General features: G+C 41.4%; 1 protein-coding gene across 1 annotated transcript in view; it reads right to left on the reverse strand.

Annotated features, from left to right (window-relative positions):
- plch2a (phospholipase C, eta 2a) overlaps positions 1 to 22,031 on the reverse strand; it is a 67,449-nt gene that overhangs the window by 40,622 nt on the left and 4,796 nt on the right. Inside the window, 5 exon segments of the mRNA XM_082518480.1 lie at positions 6,781 to 6,874; positions 8,524 to 8,694; positions 14,946 to 15,078; positions 15,292 to 15,535; positions 20,977 to 21,123. Of these exon segments, the coding sequence (XP_082374606.1) occupies positions 6,781 to 6,874; positions 8,524 to 8,694; positions 14,946 to 15,078; positions 15,292 to 15,535; positions 20,977 to 21,123 (789 nt within the window).

Raw genomic sequence — 22,031 nt, forward strand, 5'->3', positions numbered from 1 at the left:
AGTGTCAGTAGGTATGACCGATGCGATGCCCCAGTGAAGGCTAGCGAGGTGCCAGCTGTGCAGTACCCGAAGAGTGAGGTACTTGTGTCTCGTCCCAAGGCAGACCGAAAGTGTTTTTTCTGTTTTAAGTCTGGCCACTTGATCGCAGATTGTGAAGCTTATAAACGGAAACAATCAGTCTCAACTTCACGTGGGGCTGATTAAAACCATGCCTCCTGTCAGTAGGCCCCCCTCCCCTGACACCCCAGATAAATGTTTTAAGCCTTTCATTTTTAAGGGGACAGTTTCGCTGTCTGGTAAGCCCGGGGACGAGCGTGAAGTGCTCATTCTGCGTGATACTGGTGGCTCACAGTCCCTCATACTAGCTAGTGTGCTTGAATTTGATGAGAAGTCTGACTGTGATGCTAGCATCATCGTAAGAGGTGTTGGGATGAGTTTTGTGCCTGCTCCCCTTCATTGTATTTGGGTACAAAGTGAGCTGGCGGGTTTTTTTCAGTGGCTGTGCAGCCTGGTTTTCCAATTAATGGGCTGGATTTTATAATGGTAAATGACATAGCGGGTGGGAAAGTTTATCCTACCCCTGAGGTGACCAACAATCCTGTTGTAGAGCCTGTTTTAGATGCCCTGAGCCAGCAGCACCCAGATGTGTTCCCTGTGAATGTTCTTACTTGTTCTCGTGCCCAGCAACAAGGTGGGGGGGTTGATTTGTCAGGATCAGTGATTGCCTCTATTCTAGAGAAGGATGTGATGCCCTGTACTGATGAAAGAGATAATGGAGCCTTAGAGTCGGCTCAAAGTGTGGTTGAGCCAGCTCCTGAGTCTGAAGCTCCTTTTCTGCTCACTTGGGAAGCACTTGTGGAGGCTAGTAAAGAGGACCCTTCATTAGTCAAGTGCAGCTCAGGATGATGGGGGTGAGGGGATCAAGAAGCAGACATTTTTCATTTGGGAAGGTTTATTGATGCGCAAATGGACCCAAAGGCCTGGAGAAGACTGGAGTACAGTGTGGCAGATAGCGGTTCCGACAAGTCTGCGGCAGCATGTGCTACAGTTAGACCATGGTCAGGTCATTTGGGTGTCACTAAAACATATGACCGTATACTGCAGCATTTCTTTTGGCCGGCAATGAAAGCAAATGTAGTGCAGTTTTGTAACACCTGTCACATTTGCCAGCTTGTGGGTAAACCGAAGAAGGTGGTGCCCCCCGCCCCTCAACGTCTTATCCCTGCTGTCGGTGAACCATTTGAGCATGTCCAGGTAGACTGTGTTGGCCCCTTACCAAAGACGCGGGCAGGGAATCAGTTCTTGTTGGGCAATCATGGCTCAAGAGTTGGCAGTTTGTCTTGTAATCGGAAGGTTGTCGGTTCGAGCCTGGCTCTGACAGTCTCGGACGTTGTGTCCTTGGGCAAGACACTTCACCCGTTGCTTACTGGTGGTGGTCAGAGGGCCCAGTGGCACCAGTGTCCGGCAGCCTCGCCTCTGTCAGTGTGCCCCAGGGCGGCTGTGGCTACAATGTAGCTTGCCATCACCAGTGTGTGAATGGGTGGATGACTGAATGTGTAAAGCATTTTGGGGTCCTTAGGGACTAGTAAAGCACTATACAAATACAGGCCATTTATCATTTATTTACCATTTAACCATAATGTGTAACCAAAAAGCTGTGATGAAGGTGTCACTTTTGTATTGTTCGCTATACGTGATGTGAAGCAGGAGTCTTTAGGGTTCAGCCCAGCTACCCTGTTGTTTGGCCATGATGTGTGGGGTCCACTAAAAGTGCTGAAGGAGAGTTTTCTCAGCGGTTGCATGCCTAAAACTAATGTGGTGGAGTTTGTGAAAACATGCAAGGACAGGTGGCAATGGGCTGCTTTGTTAGCAAAAGAGGCTCTCTGTGTATCCCAGGCCAATATGAAGAGACGGTTTGATCAGAAGGCAGTGGAAAGACAATTTCAGCCTGTTGCTTGTGTTGCTGCGCGCGCCTAATTCTGCCCTCATGGCTCATTTATCAGGCCCCTATGTAATAGTGAAGAAAGTGTCTGACACCAACTATTTTTCTCAACACCTCAGAACGCAGGAGGAAGACTCGCCTATGCCATGTTAACATGCTGAAACCATACCGCACCACAGAAACCAGCATGACAGAACAGGCAGACACCGCTGGGATCGCTGTCCCTGGTTCAGTCCCTGCTTCCCTGCTAAGTGTAGAAGTCAAGGGCGTTGATGATCTGGGTACCCTTTCCGAGGGACAGCAATGTGGGCGGTTGTCAAATTCTTTTTTTTTTTTAGCCAAGGACGAGACCCACCTGTCTCATCTTCCTCCGTCTCAGTGTAGGGATGTACTTGACTTGTTGCACTCCTATCAGTCTCTCTTTAGTGATGTGCCCTCCCGCACCAATGTTTGTGAGCATGACATTGACGTTGGCGACGCAGCCCCAATCAAGCAGCATGCATACCGCTGCCCCGTCGCCAAACATGAGGTGATGAAAAAGGAAGTTGAGTACCTAGTAGAAAACGGCTTGGCACAACCTAGTTGTAGCCCCTAGGAAGGAAGCTTTAGCTCTTCGCCGGTGACCGTGTTCACAGATCACAATCCCCTCGTTTTTCTGAACCGGATGTGCAACCACACACCACTGACAATATCGTAGCTGATGCACTCTCATGCAGCTCACAATGAAGTGTTTTTGTTGTTTTGGTAGAGCTTGAATATAAGGGGGGAATGTTACATCCTGTGAGGCTTTGGGAGTGTGTGGGTAGGGTGTTTGCCCGCTCTCTCCACCTCCTCCTCTCTTGCCACTCCTACCCCCTCTGTCTCTCTCACGCTTCTCTCTCCTCAGGACACAGCTGTTTTTGATTAGCCTCGTTTGCCACCAGGGCCCAGTTAACAATCACCTCTGAGCAGTGTTGGGCAAGTTACTTTGAAAAAGTAATTATAGTTACTAGAGATGGCACGATACCACTTTTTTATGTCCGATACCGATATCATAAATTTGGATATCTGCCGATACCGATATGAATCCGATATAGTGTTTTTTAATCAACAAAACTGTTTTTTAAATATCTTGCTGCATTTTGTATAAGTTCATACTCAAGTTTAAAACAACAACTACACTAAAGCTATTCTGTTATACCCCTATGCAAAAAAAAATATTTCATAGTTCAGCAATACTGATCAATCTAATAAACTTAAACCTACACCATCCTCCCTATTCTGGTATTTTAAAGAGTACTTAGCATAAATATTAAGCAACATAACTAATAGGGTTCCAACTCCCAGCAACAACAAAAATAAATAAATAAAAAATAGGGAACCACCCCTCACGCTCCACCTCATGATGCTTAATCGACGTAATCAACCTTAATTTGATGAAGTGTGAAAAAAAATGCACAGAAATCAATTATTTTTCAAGAAATATTAAATAGATTCAACATCTTTCTTCAACAAAATTGCAGACTGTACAGATGGTACCTTCCCAAAGGAAAAAGTACTATAGCTTACTAGGGTATATATATTAGACTTAATAGTTACTATATACAGTAATTGACTTCTATTCATTTTACATCAAATTAAAACTTTGGGTGTCAGATAATTATTTATTAAAAGCTAGACATTTTAAATGAGAATAAGAAAGAAAAGTATGTCTTTGTGCCCCCTTTTCCCTGTTAATGCCCTATCGGCCCCCCTGGCTAAACTTTGCTAGATCCGCCCCTGCACAGTTACCAGCGTCAGCTACGTAGAAAAAGATCCTGGTGTAGAAAGTAATATTAAATAAATTCTAACAACAGCTGATCAAGCTTAAACGTGCTGCTGTTGTTCAGCCGCTGGTTTCCTCTTTCTGGTGCAAAGTGGGCCAAAAGCAAACAAGAGAGATGGACTCGCGACAGAAAAGCCGATCAGCTGATCGTTAAGCAGTTTCATGATTGAAGTAGCAGCAGGAGAGGCAGTCGCTTGTTAAGCTTAACGCAGGAATGCTTTACAAACATTCAGAGATGGACTTACACACTTGCTTTACTTCTCTCGGGATAACTTTGTTGGAGATGAAATGCCGGGTTGCTAGCGAAGCTCCAAATGCTATCCAGACCACCGACAGGTCCTACATGCCACAGCCGCTCTATCACGTGATGCATACTGCTCCGACGTGCTAACGTTCTGAGGTGAGTTACGGCGTGTTGCAAGTTTTGTGAGGTGCTTTCGTGATATTTAATGGATCGGATTACATTTTTTTATTTTTCTCCGATATCCGATCCAGTAATTTAGGTCAGTATCGGACCGATACCGATACGTAATATCGGATCGGTCCATCTCTAATAGTTACTAGTTACTTCTTCAAAAAAGTAACTGAGTTAGTAACCGAGTTAGTAACTAAGTTACAAGATTCTAAAAGTAATTAATTACTTGAAAAGTAACTATTGCGTTACTTTAAAAAAAAAAAAATAGTTTAACCCTCTGGGGTCCAGGGTATAATTGGCCATTTTTAACTACTTTTGATTTTCTCTCTACATTTCACCTTAAAAACTATTTATTTTGGCTTGTTTGGTATCATTCTTTTCAGCACAACCTCACGTGTCTGAATTTACAGTTATGTTTTCATTTTGACATACTGTATTAACACAATTGATCTAAGAAAAAAAAAAAGGGGGTTCCTTTGAGGGGTCCTGAAAAAGCGCTATATAAATGCAATCCATTATTATTATTATTAATAATAATAAAAAACATAAAATCCGAGTAGAAAGTTATTTTTTACTGTAACAACCAAACATGTTTAATGAATCATATTTCATAACTTTAAATGCAAATATAAATTGTCAATTTTTTAAATCTTATGCACAAGTTTTGCAAACAAAGTTTTCAGAGAGGTAGTGTTCAGTTAATGTTTGAAGAGATTTTACAAAAGAGTATGGGTGAGACAATGATGTTCAGATTTTTAAATGTCACGGGGATTTTCTTAAGAAAATATCCAGGCCTTAAAACCGTCATCGTCCACATGGGGGACTGTAGCTCAGGTGGTAGAGCAGGTCATCTACTGATCGGAAGGTTGGTGTTTCGATTCCTGGCTTCCCCTAGTACTAACCCCAAATTGCTCTCCGATGCATCCATCGGAGTATGAATGTGTGGGTCTTAGAAAGATGTGCTTGTGCGAATGGGTGAATGTGAATGTGAATGCACAAGTTGTGTAAAGCGCTTTGAGTGCTCAGATGAGTAGAAAAGCGCTATATAAGAATCAGTCCATTTACCATTTACCACTCCAGCCCAGCAGGTGGCCTTTAAATTAGCGGCAGAAGAAGAAGCAGCACCTAAACACGGGATGTCAACAAACGTCTAGAAACTAACTCCTCACAGCGCTTCGTTACATGTATTACCCTGACAGTGCTCGCTGGACTATATGAGTGACCTTCGTTGAAATATTGAATGCAGTACTGTAGGGTGTCTCTCTCTCTCTCTCTCTCTCTACCAACAACCAAATGTCATGTTACCATATCATTTTTGATTGGTCAACATGGGGCATTTTTCCACCAACACGAAAGGGCTGTTTTTTGGTTTGTTTTTTTAATTTTTTGGTCATAAGCAGAGAGTGCTTGCTAGCGCTGTCCTTAGACAGTAAACGTGATGAAACTATTGAGGAAAAACACACGTATATTGTTTATCATGACTCTGGTTTTACGTAGCCTATCAACACAACTTAAAAACTGGTATATATCACCTTGTTGCTTTGTCATCTTGAAATGGTCGTGTGATTGGCTTACCACGACTACTTTATTGTTCCTCAGTCAAACAGCAGCACCCATGCGATTGTTTTGCCCCCTTAGCTCCAGGTGTTGTGTCAAAAAGTGATCGTCGGCCAGAAAGTGATTACCGCCCGCGGGAGCGCGCGCAGCTACTTAAAGCTGTAGTGCCCAGATTACTTACATAGACAGCTACTTCCGTGCAACTGATATAAGATGCGGTAAGCTGAAGACAGCTTCGATGTCTGCTTGTTAAAAAATAGTAACGCGACCGCACCGCATTTTCTTGTTAGTAATGGTAACGGCATTGTAACGATAGAAATAGTAATAGTTAGATTACTCGTTACTGAAAAAAGGAACGGCGTTACAAGGGGCGTTACAAGTAACGGCGTTATTTCCATCACTGCCTCTGAGGTTATATAAGCTGGGGATGAACTGTGAGTGAGGTGGTTTTTTCCCTCTGTGGCTCTACACGTTTTTCCGCTAGGTTTTGGACAGACAGCCTCCTTGCGAGTAGTGAGTAGGCGGGCTTGTGGGCCCCAGAAGTGTCTCCCCTTGGTGAGGAGTTAAGGAAGAAGTGTGGGAAGTGCCTCCCTTATTTGTTAAAGCCGGTGTTGCCGGCTCTTTAAGTTAAGGTTATTTGTAATAAAGCCATATTGTTTGTAATAAAACGATATTATTATAGAACACCTCTGTCTGTTTTCCTTTTCATTCTATTTCTAGACCCATTTGTTACTGGTCCCCACACTCACACCCCTAGACCCCTTCGTGGGGACGTAACAGGCATTGTAACGATAGAAATAGTAATTAGTTAGATTACTCGTTACTGAAAAAAGTAATGCCGTTACTTGTAACGCCATTATTCCCATCACTGCCTAAAACCAGAAGCGATGTAAGCACTGAATGAAAAGAAGCTGCTAGAATCTGAAGATGAAAGTCTTTAACACATCAACCACAGCCTGGTTCTTCACTATAAGATTGCACTTCAAAAAGCAGTATAATGCAACAGGGAAGCCATTTACTAGAAGAAAACTAAGAGTATTCAAAAATTCAAGAGGAACTTACCATCAATTCCCAAAACATCGTGCTTTTGGTTCTCAGAGCACGGCTCAAATTTGCGGATGATGTCCAGGCAGTGGTCTTTACTCACCTTGGCCATCTATAAAATGTAAAAAATTCATGTCACAAATACCTCTTTGATCCAATTGGTGATCTGGCTGCACGTTTTTATTTTCATCTTGGCTTCAGGAATCAGCTGTTTGGCACCTGTCCTCATTGGTCAATCAGATTTCGACCTGACATTTTTACAATGTCTTGACACTGTTAGCTTGTTAAAGGTGTCTTTAAACAAAAGTCCAAAAATAAGACAAAGTTGAACTGAAAAATTGGAAATTGGAAACAACAACAAGTAAAGAAAAATCTTACATTAAACAGGACATCAAGCATTTTTGTGTGTATATATGTTCATAGAGGGACTAATAATTCTGTTTTCCTCTGTATGTTGTCCTGTAATCACAGCTCAGAAACACAAGCTGTGGTATTGCTGTGTTCAGCTTTTTTATGTCATTTCATATAAAAATAAAAATGTCAACAGAAAAAGAGTTAGAACAAATGCAGAATGTACTTACTTTCATTTCAGTTTATTCCACTCCAATCAAATGTTATCTATATAGCCCCAAATCAGGTCACAGCTGGCTCAAGTTGATGTGTAATAAAATAAAAAAAATAAAAAATAACTCTCTCAGACTATCAGGCAGCTGCACTGAAAGATAACTGACTCCATGTTGTTAGATCAGGGGTCTCAAACTCCAGTCCTCGAGGGCTGCTGTCCTGAAACCTTTCCATGTGTCCCTGTTGCACACACCTGAATACAATTAGTAGCTCATTAGCAAGAGTATAGAACTGGAACTATAGAACTTGGTTCAACCCCTAACATTCATTCCCTCATGAGCTGCTGTAACATGAATCAAATGGCTGAATTGCCTCCTCAGCATGCAGTCAAGTTCTAGAGTCTTGCTAATGACATACTAATTGTAGGTGTGTTGCAACAGGGACACATGGAAAAGTTTCAGGACAGCGGCTCTCGAGGACTGAAGTACAAGACTCCTGTTGTACATGGTGTAACAGTGGTAAGCAATGTTGCCTCACAGCAAGGAAGTCTTGAATTCGACTCCACCATCTGGCCGGGACCTTTACGTTTGGAGTCTGCATCGACGGAAATTCTATGCACAACAACCCATAACGTCAAAGCTAAGAAAAACAGCTCCATCAGGTTTGAGGTGTGGGCCTTTTCCAAATCGTGTTCGATTAACTGAAATTACTACAGCTGGACTCCAATCACGTTCTAGAAACATCCGACTGATGATCAGTGGAAACAGGATGAACCTGAGCTCAGTCTTGACTGTTATGGCAAAGGCTGTGAATACTTATGTACACACTTTACTGTTGCTTTTTATTTTAATACATCTTCAATAATTTCAAGCAAACTTTTCTCACTTTGTCATTAATGTGTATTGTGTGTAGACGTTTGAGGTGATAATTTGTAGCTAGACTCACAGAGATGTGCCCACCTGCTGTAGTGCAGGATATGGGATTTAAAGCACAATCAGCAACATCTTAGTTTGGCTCTGATCAGCAGTAAACTGACTGGTGCAACTCTATTTTCTAAGTCTGCAGATCAGTAGCATTGTGGGTTTTCACAGTAAAGAACACCACGAGAAATAATTTAAAACAAAACAAAACAAATTAAAAAAAAGAGCCGCTTCAATAAGCAAAGTAACTTTGAGTCCCATTAGAACCAGTTTGTACCTTTTGCTCAGTCTCCAGGAAGCGGGCCAGGTCATCAGTGTTGAGATGGTCCTTGTGGTTGCTGTAGCTAAGCATGAGGAGGTACAGATCCCTGCGGGTCGACATCATCTTGTAGAAGGAACAAAACTCCTCAAAGCCCAGAGTTCCCTGGGTGTCATCTGTGTCTGCCTCCTACACATCAGGTACGAGACAAATTTCCAGTGTTAGAAAACTGTCTTAATACTGTAATACTGCAATACTTAATACTCTTTATAGTGCTTCAAGCAGGACTACAGAGTTTCCTTGTTTGCCTACTAGATAATAATAAAAGATCAGAATTGATTATTGTGATATTTACAGCTGATTTTGTCTTTTGTCTGCAGAGCAGCTTCATGCACACTGGGCTCACAACATTAGAGACTTATACACATGCTTCTATGGCAGGGGTGGGCAACTCCAGGCCTCGAGGACCAGTGTCCTGCAGGTTTTAGATGTGTCCTTGAGCCAACACAGCTGATTTAAATGGCTAAATGACCTCTTCAACGTGTCTTGAAGTTCTCCAGAGGCCTGGTAATGAACTAATACTTTGATTCAGGTGTGTAGACCAAGGGTGAGATCTAAAACCTGCAGGACACCGGGCCTCAAGGCCTGGGTTGTTGCTGCCACATTTTTCAAATCAGTTTGTACCAAATATCTTAAGTGATGTAAATTCAAGACTTTTATCCAAATAATATGTTCAGACTCAATGTACCGAGCCTCCGTTAGAGTCCCATCCAAGTTGTGCTGGCAGTGGGAGCTAAACATCTTATGGACTGGGGCCTCTGCCAAGCCAGCTCTGCATCTTTAATCTCCAAATGATCCAACTCACCACCGATGATACAATTATTAAAACCTGTAATAATGATAATAATATTACTATCATTATTATTATTATTATTATTTTAAAAATAACACCTTCCCTGACCCAAAGGCGCTATAGATCAGCGGTCCCCAACCCCCGGGCCTCGGACCGGTACCGGTTCGTGAGTCGTTTGGTACCGGGCCGCGAGAGTTGAGGCTCAGGTGTGAAATGTATGGTTTTCAGGGTTTTTATCGGTTTCCAGCGTTATTTTGTTGTCGTTTACTCGGTTTTCCTGGGTCTTTTCACGTGTTTTATGAATAAATTTTCTTTTTTTCGGTACCGGTACTAGTTTTATTTTGTTGTATTTATCCGCGACACCTTAAAGGCCGGTCCATGAAAATATTGTCGGGCTTAAACCGGTCCGTGGCGAAAAAAAGGTTGGGGACCGCTGCTGTAGATGATATAAAACAAAACTGAATTATGTTGAAATTGAATTTTTTTAGGATACAGTGGTGTGAAAAAGTCTTTGCATGTTTCCTGATTTCCTATTTTTTTATATGTTTGTCACACTTGAATGTTTCAGATCATGACACACATTTAAATATTAAAAAGAAATATTACGACTGTGGTTTGCTGGAGTCCCACAGCTTTATAACCTCAATTAGTTTCTCACTTGTTCCTGAATATTCCACTTGATCAGGCAAGCCCTATTTGGGTAACTGAGAGCAAGTGTGACAGTAACCAGGCCTGGGTGTGGCTTTCCAAAGATGTGACACAACACAGTTCATTTATGTTATAACTAAGGGCAATCACTTTTCCCACACAGGGCCACGTAGGGTTTTATTCTAATTCACCTTTCCTTCAGTCTGTTGTACTGCTGTAACAAGTTAATTTATGGGATTATATAAAATCTGTCTAATAAATGAATTTAGGTCCAGCATTTAAAGTAAGTCTGTCACGTGTGATGCAGTAAATTAAATAATATTTGTGTTGTTCTTTGTAAACAGTGAAAACAGCACGTAAGGGAAATGCAGCTTAAAGGCATCATCATCATTCTAGCCTTACTGACTCCCATTTCTTATTTATGAACCAATATACTCGACAGCTAATATCCACTAATTCACCAATCAGTCCAGCCGCTTCTTGTTCCTACAAAGCTTGCACCCCACATGCACATGTGCAAGACTCCACTGTGATTAATCAGTGAGCAAATCCCCTGCTGAAGAGCCGTGCTTCTTTACATTTTATTTAGTACAATAACACCTCCAGCTGTTACATCCAACCTGTGTCAATAACGATGTAGCTCTGCTTTGTCACTACAAATGTATACAGGTCTCCATTTCCTGGAACAAATACACAACAAGGCTAGATCAGATGGTACCATACGAGGGACGCCTGTTGCAGCAGCTTTTTGTATGGTTGTCAATGAATCTTGTATTTTTCAGGCTTGCTGACTGTGGCTCAGCTACATAAACCATGTGTGTTCAATTTTATTTATATAGCGTCAAATCACAACTGCTCACTGCCCGTTATATTGTAAGGTTAAGACCCTACAGCAATACAGAGAAAACCCTCTGGCAATCACTTGGTGACAGCAGGAACGAGAAGATTCCCCCTTTAAACAGCGAGAAACGTCCAGCAGAACCAGGCTCGGGGAGGAGCAGCTATCTGCCACAACTGGTTGGGGTGAAAAGAAGAAGACAGGACAAAAGACACATCAGGGCTTTATGAGAATGATGTTTTTGGATTTTTCCGGTGCCATTAATCCTTTGGGGTCCAGGATGAATTTGGCAGTTTTTCACTAATTTAACTTCACATTTATTTTTCGGTTTTAAAAACAGTTTACCTTCTTTGGCATCATTTTTTTCAGCACAACCTCATATCTGGCTGTACAGTTAGTTTTCATGTTATTGATCCATGAAACCGGATAAAACAAACCAATTAGTTAAACTGTGGGAATGTTTTTAAAGACAAAGGCCTGGATGACCTCTAATTTTCTGCTTTGAAATTCAGATAAAACCCAGCCCGAAAAATCGTAGGTAATGCTATCCAGAAAAAACAAAAACAACTTACTCTGGATGGCATTACCTTGGCCTCCAGTAACACTGTGAGGAACCTTGGAGTCATTTTGACCAGGACATGTCCTTCACATATTAAACAAATATGTAAGACTGCTTTCTTCCATTTGTGCAACATCTCTAAAATTAGAAATATCCTGTCTCAGAGTGATGCTGAAAAACTAGTTCATGCATTTATTACCAGCACAGAGAATGTGCTGGTATTGTCTTACCAGGTCCGTGAGATCTTCGACTCCCACCTCCAGCAAAACATCAACAGCATTCTGAAATGGCTGGGGACATTAAGTCCAAATGGACCACATTCTGCACCTCTATTGTTGAGGCTGCTACAAGGAGCCCAAAAAGGTGAAGGGAGAAGGGAGCCATCAAACTGAAGGAGGAGTCCTACTGGGCTTGGTTACCTAGTGGGACTTTGGACACAGCAGATCAGCAGACCAAGCTGAATGCTTGAAGAGAAGAACGTTTTAGGAGTGACAATGGTGAGAGAGCAAGTGATAACGAGTTTTGAGATGTGAGGCCGGCAGGTTTCAGCCCTGCGATGTGTTCCTCTGTCTTGTGGTGGACAGAAACTATTTTTAGAGTGGCACAAATAAATTGCGTCGCATCTTAATTGTTCTGTAATTTTAGCGGTAGGAATATTTTTAAATGGTTGTCCAAAAAAAAAAAAAAAGAAAAAAAAAAAAAGACTTGCGGTATTGGCTTACTTTATGCAGAAGTTTTTTAATTTACAAATTACAGTTGCATTTCAAGTTATGAAGATGATTCAATAAACATCTTTGTGGTTTTTACAGTAAAAGAAAAATCTAACCATTTCCTACTCAGGTTTTTTGTTTTTTATGTGGTTTAGATCAGTTCTCTACAGTATGTATATGTAACTATAAATTTAGACATGTGAGGATGTGGTGAAAAGAATGATATCAAATAAGGCAAGCTAAATAGTTTTTAAAGGTAAAATCAAAAGTAGTGAAAAAATTGCCCCACTGGGTAAATAAACGCTGTCTTTAAGGACAAGAGCTTATTCATTTGTAACCCGGGCATCCATGGTGTTCGTATGGAAAAAGTTAATTGGATGCACACCCACCTGCCCTGTTCCACAGTGGTTCACTGCAACTTTTTCCCTCTAACAAGTTTTACTGAAAATTCACTTGCTAGTTTCCCAAGTAGAGAAAAGTAATGTTGTCTGATACAATACTACTAATACATCCATGGAAATGTTTAGTTATTTATGGTTAGATTTGATGATGAAGTCTGTGGTGCACTGGTCTACCCTCATTTACATGACTGCACTGCTTTATCTGTTCTCTCTGTGTGCCTTTTACTGTTCATTCTTGGTGTGGTAAAGTATATTCACTAACGTGTGGAATGTGATCATATGTAGTATCGCTACACACTGAGAAAGAGGTAAGGACACTATTATTTATCTTCATTGTAAGTAGATTAAACCAAAGAATGAGTTTAGAGATCATTAACACACAAATCCTCATCAGTGTCAGAACACACCTGCAATACGCCAGAGGCCATCTGTGTCCCAGCAGCACCATATGGCTGACTGTCAATAGATCGTTTGACTTAGTGACAGGAATCCGGCTAAAAGGGCCAAATCAACCTTCAGCACACTAATCCTTTAGCCAACATCTATATTAGTCACAGTCTGTTCCCTGCTCACTCACACACTGCTGTCTCATGTGACCTAGTAACACCTTTCTTGACCTGGATTGACAGTGGATCATATTTTACACATTTTACAAGCTGCATTAGCCTTTGCACTAGCAAGCTTAGTAAGTCATGGATCACATCCACTTGTAGATGCTGTTGCATTGCTGTAAGTAAATTAACCAACAGCCTCTGGAGTGAGGTTTCTTTAAAGGAATACTACAACCGTTCACTTTATACATGGGAATTAATTTGTACCAAATAATATCAAATGTGGACATTTTAATTTAAAAGCATAATCTCCCCCCTAGCTCTCAGCCTCATATCCAATGCATTGAATAATTTACCTAATCCTATAAAGCTGGCCAGTGCAGGGAGATCGAGGTTGGATATGGATACAAGTGGAATATTTTTGCATCAGAAGACGCGAAAGCAGGCATGAGTGCAGCAGAAGATGATGGTGGTGCTTGTTAGCAATTTCAAGCTGTGAGCTGCACCTTGACCCTGCCCTCGGGGTGGCTGTAGCTCAGGAGGTAGAGCAGGTCAACTGCTAATCGCAAGGTTGGTGGTTCGACCCCTGGCCTCTCCAGTCTGCATGCCAAATATCCAAATATATGCAGGTTGTTCCCCGATGCATTAGACATGTGAATGCCAGAAAGCATAGGTGGGGAATAAACAGTCCATTTAGAATTTTTTACTTGAATTTTCCCCACAGGCAGAACTATGAGTCTCTGTATTTTAAATTGTGACAAAACACAGGCCAAAGCTCAGATGGGTTTTACAGACCGTCACTCACAGGACAGATCTGGTGTAGTAGTAGCTCCACTACACCAGTGCTGGGCTTGATAGGTTCAGGGTAATTGTAAACAGGTGACCATTTAAAACAATGAAATGTAGAGTTTCCAAACTTTCTTAGCAGTGTTAACAACATCTTTGACCAAAAAACACTATCTGTCTGATGACTGTGCAAATGCAAAGAAAGAACACATTGCAGTATCAGATGGTTTATAACAGTCATAGTCACCGCAATTAGTGTCCATAGATGTCAATATGATGTCACTCCCTGCCATACATACCTGCTCATTATTACTTAATACTCAGCAGTAATGGAGCACAGATATCTTGGGCCACATAGGAAGCCATATTATTTGTCAGTTACTTGCATTAAAATGCTCCAACAGGAACCAGCAGCACAAAGAGATTTGGAGAAGTGCCTCAAAAGAGTTATATATGATCCACAGGCGTAAACCAAGATGTAGAACTCCAAACTAAGATGCAGTGGAAGCTCAGATGTCCCAGTTTTACACTGGAAATTGAATGTATCTTACATTTGTGGATCGGTGAGAAGATGGCAGCATTAAATTTGTCTCAAAACAGATGGTGGACACTGTGCGTATCAGGCGATTCGTCCACACATATTTAAGGTTTTGTAAGTGACCGAGAGAGAGCTGCATGTAGTTTTACACATTTGTACAGTTTTCAGAAGGTAAAATGATCAGATTTATGAGCTGAACTAATAAATCGTACGTACACGATCAGTATTTATTGTTTGGCTGTACACATTTTTAAAATTGCTTTTGCAATTTTGCGTAAAGATTTGTGTAAAGATTTCTTTCCATGAGTCCAGTTCAGTGACTGAGGGAGGTGAGGCCCAGCCACAGGGTTAGCACATGACGACTGTAGCTCTGACTGTGAGAAAGATTGATTTCAGCAGCTGCTGACAGAAGACACGTTTTCCATTCACAGTGCTACGATAAATCAAAGTGCTATTGGTCTTTAAACACCTCACTAAACCATGTGCCCACACATGCCTTTGTGTCCCGTACGGTCCTCCTGAGTCTGGAGGTCACTCAGGTTAATTTGCTCTGTACCTTGAACATCTGTTTGACCTTCTGTCGGGGCAGGTTGACATTGAGTTTGTGCAGGAGCTGGAGAACTTCGCTGATGCTTAAGCTGCCATCGCCATTCTTATCAGCCTCTGTGAAGGTCTGCTTTAGCCATGTGGTGACACTCTGGTTAAGGAAAGTCACCACAACAGTTCAGCACATTTATCGTTTATAACCAGAGCAGTGTAACGTCAGTGCAATGGGTCAGTTCAGCCTGTCAATGCTTTAAATTGCCCTCTATTAATGTTTTGAAATTCTATAGTATGTAACATATGCAGTTACACGATACAGGTGAAGAGGCTGAAAGTAAACAGTACAATGAAAAGGATATTGGTCACGGGTGCGCTGCCTCTTAGCAAGGCTGTCCTCATCACTGATCCCAGCCACCAGGTACTTGAGGCCTGTGATCCAAGTGCGTGCCTCCTCACCAGTCGTGGACACCAGGTCCAGGGACTCCATGTGTTCTCCATAGTAGAGGCTGAAGCAACAGTTTGGGTCAAAGCTGCCCTCTGCATAGCGCTGGAAGATCTCAGACTGCTTACCCTCACACACCTCCCGGATGGAGTCGATGGAAACTGTTGGAGGACACAACAAGTCGGTGAGTTAGCGGTATAAGGTAACTTTAACACAGTATGGGAGTAAACAGACCATGAGGTATAATAATAATATTCATAATAATAATAATAATTTGATGTACTCTGGCTGTTGAGTCATTTGTTCTTGTGTATCGTTTTTCTAACTTTATTTTGAGCCTTACTCTTGCTGGGTTGTGTATGCTGCCATCTGGTTGTTAGTGTTCTTTGCATACCTCGCAGGGGGAGTTACTATAATAAATTCAAGTTCTTCTTATTGCTATAATTTTATAAATTATGCACAAGCGTAAACTGTGTTCAGAGTGTTGAGCATTAGGAGAACGTCTGGAATCACTGTCTGTTGCTGATGATGGCGATGATAACGTCAGTTGTCCTCCTCCTCCAAGGACCGGACAAGTCACAACTTTTCCATTTATACGCTTGTACAGCAGGCTGTATTTCACCTACAGTTCAGCATTTTAACAGCTCAGGATTGGTTTAAACTCCAAAACAAATAAAGTTCAGTTAAGTGCCTGCGCTCTCTGATAGAACAGGCACTTAATTACTGATAACATTCAAGTTTTAAACAAATGATGCTTAGTTCTGACCACATCACAGACAGAATCTCTGTCCTCAGGTCGTCACACTGCTGCTTCGTAAAACAACAACAATCTGTAGTAGATGCTCTGATGCAGAAATAGGAGCATCAGAGCATCACATGACTTCAGTTTCCTGATGGAAGGAACCACTTATTTTCTCTTCTCCTGTAATTTTGTCTGCTGCATTTCTTTGTTTTCTTAATTCTGGTTTGTTCTGAGGTTAACTGCTAACTTAATTGTAAGCATATTCTCATGTTTTTGCCACTCAGACACTGAATTTGTGTGGCTTGTTCACTTTTTGCAAGAGAAACGTCTTTGCTGGGAACATCCATTGGGGCTAATGACATCTTCTTTGTCCACTATTGTGCAACTTTAGTGACACAGTATAAAGTAAGTATAGGAAATGTAAGCAGAAATGTAGCCTTAGTAGTGTTTACCTTGGAAATGTGAAGTACAACACGACTGCTTAAATGTTTAGTTTATAAATAACAGCAAGTTAACCTCGTACGTTGTTAGGAGCCTGCACAGTATCCTCACATAAATAAAACTTTTCTACGTGGGGTGGGGCTTTTTTTTACCACTTACTTCAACCCATCTCTTCTGCCATGCAGCCACATCAGTAACTTCTATGAAGCATTTGCACTTCCTGTAATATGGAGTGCAGCAATCCTCAGCTGAGTGTTGAGTGGCTGCACTTGTAATTGTTTATGCCACTAGTGTTGAAACAAGTCTGGTGTTTTTACTCTCAGCAGGAACAGCTTCCTGGCATATTTTAAGCAGTATTGTGCTTTGGTGGAGGCCCGATCTCTTGTAGCTCTGGTCATCACAGGCTGACAGGTGGCTCTTGCTCTGAGCCATGTTTGGGCTAATGACACGCTGACACCATGTAATCGACTGATTTTTCAGTAAAAATGAATACAAGGACGGTATGATACAGCATGACACATCCCCATAATCAGTTACAGAAGATGCTTAAAGTTAGTGGTACTTTACATGTTGCTGCTACTCCTGTTAGCCTAACAGTCTGCTGATTGGCTTCAGCATGTGACACTGAACCAGTGGGTGTGTCTGTGGGCAAGTCACTGCTGTAGACCACAGCAAGGCTCGCAAAATTTCAAAATCTCTGGTAGCCCGTCGGGCAGGCATTCTTCAGTTTTTGGTAGCCCACAATAAATTTAAGGAGCCCGAATAAAAAACAAAGCAATTTTTTAATGTTTTGTTTCCATTACAATATTATACATCAAAGTATAATATTGTAATGGAAACAAAAATTCATCAAAAAAATTGTTCAAATAAAAATCACAACAACTGTATACAAATTACAATCATCAACTCAAATACTTGGTTCAAATTGAACAGAAATTTCTATGAACTTGTAAGAACTGTGTAAAAAAAATTTGCTTTTTGAAGTTTGCAAAGACTGCTAAATTTTGCCAATGGTAGTTCACTTTTTGCAATATAGCACACTGTTCTAAACAGCTTTTTCAGGAGTTCTTGTTGTGCTTGGTTTATTTTTAGTATGTTTTTTGCAATTGCTGTTTGTTCCTGGAAAGATACTGCAGACTGGGCAATAATGCATTTCTTGCATTTCTCATGGGTTCTGATGCGGTCTTTCTTAAAACTACTAGTCCCAGTAACAAAGGCGCTTGTCGACTCAGAAATCAAATGAAACTCACAACACACCTGGCAGAACATCATGTTATTTAGCTTGTCATATTCCAGCCACAGAAATTCTTTTGTCCATGAAACCAAAAAAGCTGCACTTTCTTTTTGCCTCATAGTCTGATTTGTCATAACTTTTCCGTTTTGTGGTAAGCTTTTCTTTGGCTGTCACTTCTTCACCCTGACCTGTCTTATTTGGCTGAGCAGAACTAAAATACCAGCGTAAATCCTGCTGCTTTTACACACGCACACACATAACGGTCAGCGATTCTTTGCGCACTCAACCTCTCACATGTTTAAGCTTGCTGCGAGAGATTTCACTTGTCGCGTTTGAACAGTAAGCTAATGAGTGATAAGACGAAGTCAGAGGAAATGGTGCGCAATTATTCGTCACTCACCAATCAGTGCTGCTGCTCTCTACAAACCATTCACGCGATTGCAAAATGAAAGTGAAAGCAAAAAAACAAGCGCAAATTCAAACGCAATTTCAATATGTCACATATTGACAGTGGCTCATCGATGCCAATGACATAATTACTCAGCTACATTGGCGAAAGAATGCAAAAGCATAGACATATTTTCCTTCCTATGATAGCCTGACGGGCAGGGCTGAGTTAGATTTTGGTAGCCCACTGGAAAAATCGCTAGCCCCGGGACGTCGGGCTAGCGATTTTGCGAGCCCTGCACAGAGCAGAGCTCTGCACCCGAGCTGAATCAATGAAAAACTGCCTAATTTAATTTGAAAACGTTTTTTTTTTTTTTTTTTTTTTTTTTAGAAAGGATGTTCTCCCACCACCACAACCCCCTCCAAAAAAAAACCTAATAAATAAATAAAGCTCTAATTGTTTTTAACTTTCAAGGGAGCATGTGTGTTATTTTGTGTGTAGGACACTGCGGGCAGATTAAAGCTGATGAATAATTAAGTTGACTTAAGAAGCTCATTAAATCCAGGGATGGAGCAGGCAGAGCAACAGGGAACCGAGTCCCTAAGCTGCTATGAGACCTCATTTCTACTGAGAGCTACTGCTGAAAATCCCCTTTGATTCTTTTCTAAAACACTCAAATCTTTTTTGTCGTTGTTGTTTTCTTTTGGATTGGAAGTGTTTCAGGCCATTGGGGAAATTTATTGGAGCAAGAGTTAAACCTATAAGACCTTTAAAGCCTGAAACAGTGAAAGGTAAACAGGGGAACAATGTGCACTTAACCATGAATCTGTCAAAGATCTTTGGAGATGATCTGCTGTTTCTAGCTGAGCAGTTAAACTGAAGCAGATCTGAGATGCTGAGCATGTATAAAAGGTAACCTCATATATTACTATTGTGACTCGTACCTTTCTGACCCCAACTGGTCATGGAGGAAGCAAAACAATTACCAAAAGGTCTCAGAAGCACATGATAATACTATTGTGCCAAAAATTAAAAGAAACATATGGAACAATAGTCCATAACTGGCTTCTTATTAACAGGCAAAGCTTTTTTAATGGGCCGATCCATTATGCTGTTCGACCAGCTTTGCAAAGCTTGCCCATCCTCCTCCTTAGTCTTCAGTCTCAAAGGCTGTCATTCTCCACTTTTCATGTAACTTATATAGAAGCTTTACTGAGGGGACTGTGCACTTCTCAAGCATAAGTAGTCAATGCTTTACAAGCTGCTGACTCAATCTGAGGCCATTTGAATGCTTTATACTCTTCAAACACTTTATCCTTGCACTGGATTCTGCAATGACAAGCTACTCTGTTTTAGCTTTCAGCTGTTTAGCATGTAATATCTTCCTCCTTGTTTACTTCAGACTTAGCTAAGAAATAATATTATGAATCTTATTCACTTTTTTATACTTAATACTCATTGATTGTGCTGTTGACATCCACTTTTCTGTATTTTCTATAAACTCTGGTATTGCTGCTAATTTGGGCCTCCTCCAGTTACATTGATCTGCTTATCCTTAGGTCTCTTTTGTTATCCACCTGAAATCAGTTCTTATTTCTTCTTTCAACTTAGTTTGTGTCTATTGTGCTAGCAGTATTGTTGCTACTACTAAGCCGGTCTGTGTTCAGCTTTCAGAATGACATGCAGGAATAAATCTTCTCATATATTCTTTTAACATATTTGCTTAAAGTTACATTTGGTCAAAGTGCTGGTATTGTATAAAAGACTGTACGCTGCCACTCAGACTATAAATATATGATCTTTCAGAATATAATTCTTTGTCCGTATTGCCCGGCCTTATGTTGTATCCTTCACTGAAGATGTAGCTCACACTCAGGACGATCGAGCTGAGATATCTTTGCAAGGACAACATGTAGAAATAGCTCTGAAATTTCAATAAAGCCTCACCTCTCACTAAAAATATGGTTCCGGTAGCTTCAGGCACAACATTAAGGCCACCTGCCAATATTATGTTGGTCCATAGTTTGCTGTCACTACACCCCTAAAGGTGTGCTCAAACATACCTTTGTGGGCCCTCCACAGATTGTTCAGGACATCCTACAGATGCTCAGCTGGACTGAGATGATGGAATTTGATTTGAAGGCCAAGTCAGCACCTTGAACTTCTCGTTGTTCTCCTCAAACCATTCTGAGAACGTGGACGGCACAACCCAAGGTTCCCCAGCAGAACATTGCCCAAAGCATCACGATGTACGCCCTCTTTACTGTAATACTTCCTGGTCCCATGTGTTCCCAGGTAATACACACATGACGTTAAGTCAAGTCCTGATAATCACATGCCCATTGCAGGCGTTTCCTGTCCGCAGCTATGCAACCCCACGTGCAAACCACGATGGACTGTGTATTCTGACAGCTTTCTATCAGAACCAGCAGTGAGCCTTGGCCACCCATGACTCTGTCAACTATGGTTGCTCTATTGGACCATTTTTGATACTGACAATGGCAGAATGTGAATACCCCACAACAGCTTCAGAGATGTTCACACCCTGTCATCTAGCCATCACTATTTAGCTTGTGCCAAACTCATCCAAATCCTTATGCCTCCCCATTTTTCCTGCTTCTAACATGAACTTTGATAATTTATTCAGTTTCTTGCTGGTGCCGTGATGAAAAGATGATCAGTGTTATTCACCTTACCTGTCAGTGATCATAATGTTACGCTTGATCAGTGTATATTTAAAGTCCCAGAGTAGCGACACACAGCTTTCTTACTGTGCCTTTAAGAAGACAACACTCACTCTTGGCCTTTTCATTCTTGCGTGACGGCCTCCAGCGGATGCAGGACTTGTGTTCGTCCAAATAGAAGAACCGCACGAGTCCCTTGGAGCTGCCGCGGAGCTTCAACATCTGGGTCCCCATCTGCATGGAGCTCATGCATTTCTCCACTGCAGGCAAGAAAACACAAAACAAAACAGACAGACGAAAACACGGAATATTGTCAAAAGGGAAACTGCTGGAATGTGCACTGAAATTCACAGGAAAGCATGAAACAGAAATGTACATACAGTGCATGTTTTCATTCAAGAAGTATGTATGTGCACATGAATATATATATGTGTAGTTCATCAAAATCCATCAGAATTGTAAAGCAAAGCAATTGCTCCCTCCAAAGCAAGTGAATGGTGTGGTAATCACAGTAGAGCCACACTAGATGGTGTGGGAACCACATGTCCCTGTGCCGTGGTTACACCCCGCCTGACCACATCAGTTTCATTTTTCTGTAGCATCCACTGTTTTCACAGCAGCATGCAGGAAACTAGGCCACATCCGCATTCACACATCCACACCATGTTAGGACACCTAACATGCCTGTTGCATTAGTAATGCTGATTGAAGGTAATGTGAGGCAGGCAAACTGTTTTTATTAAGAAAGTGGGAATCTGTCCTTAAAAGTGTTCGTGCTATAAATTCTCACCAAAAATATGCAGATAGTGTTTGTACAGCAGAAACGGAGCTGTGGACATACAGACGACCCGCTGTGATCATGGAAACTAATGCACTGGATAATCTTGTGTGGCAGAGAAGAAGTGAGCGGCCTCTTGGCTTTAAGCGAACACAAGTTTTATTTTTTTGAAGAATCAATAGTGAAGCCACAACAATGTCCACAGACCAATGCTTCATCACAGCATGCCTATTGAGCTGCACCACTCACACATTTTTCACACCGTACACCAGAAACAGCATTGATTTCTGTTTTTCTGATGAAAGATTTTTGTTACAATTTAGATACAAATTTTGAATGTCTGTTTTACAGTAACAGTCAAGTCATTCTAATGCTCTGTGTTGTCAATAA

Source organism: Aulonocara stuartgranti (assembly GCF_965226115.1).
Source record: "Aulonocara stuartgranti genome assembly, chromosome: 20".
Classification (NCBI taxonomy): Eukaryota; Metazoa; Chordata; class Actinopteri; order Cichliformes; family Cichlidae; genus Aulonocara; species Aulonocara stuartgranti.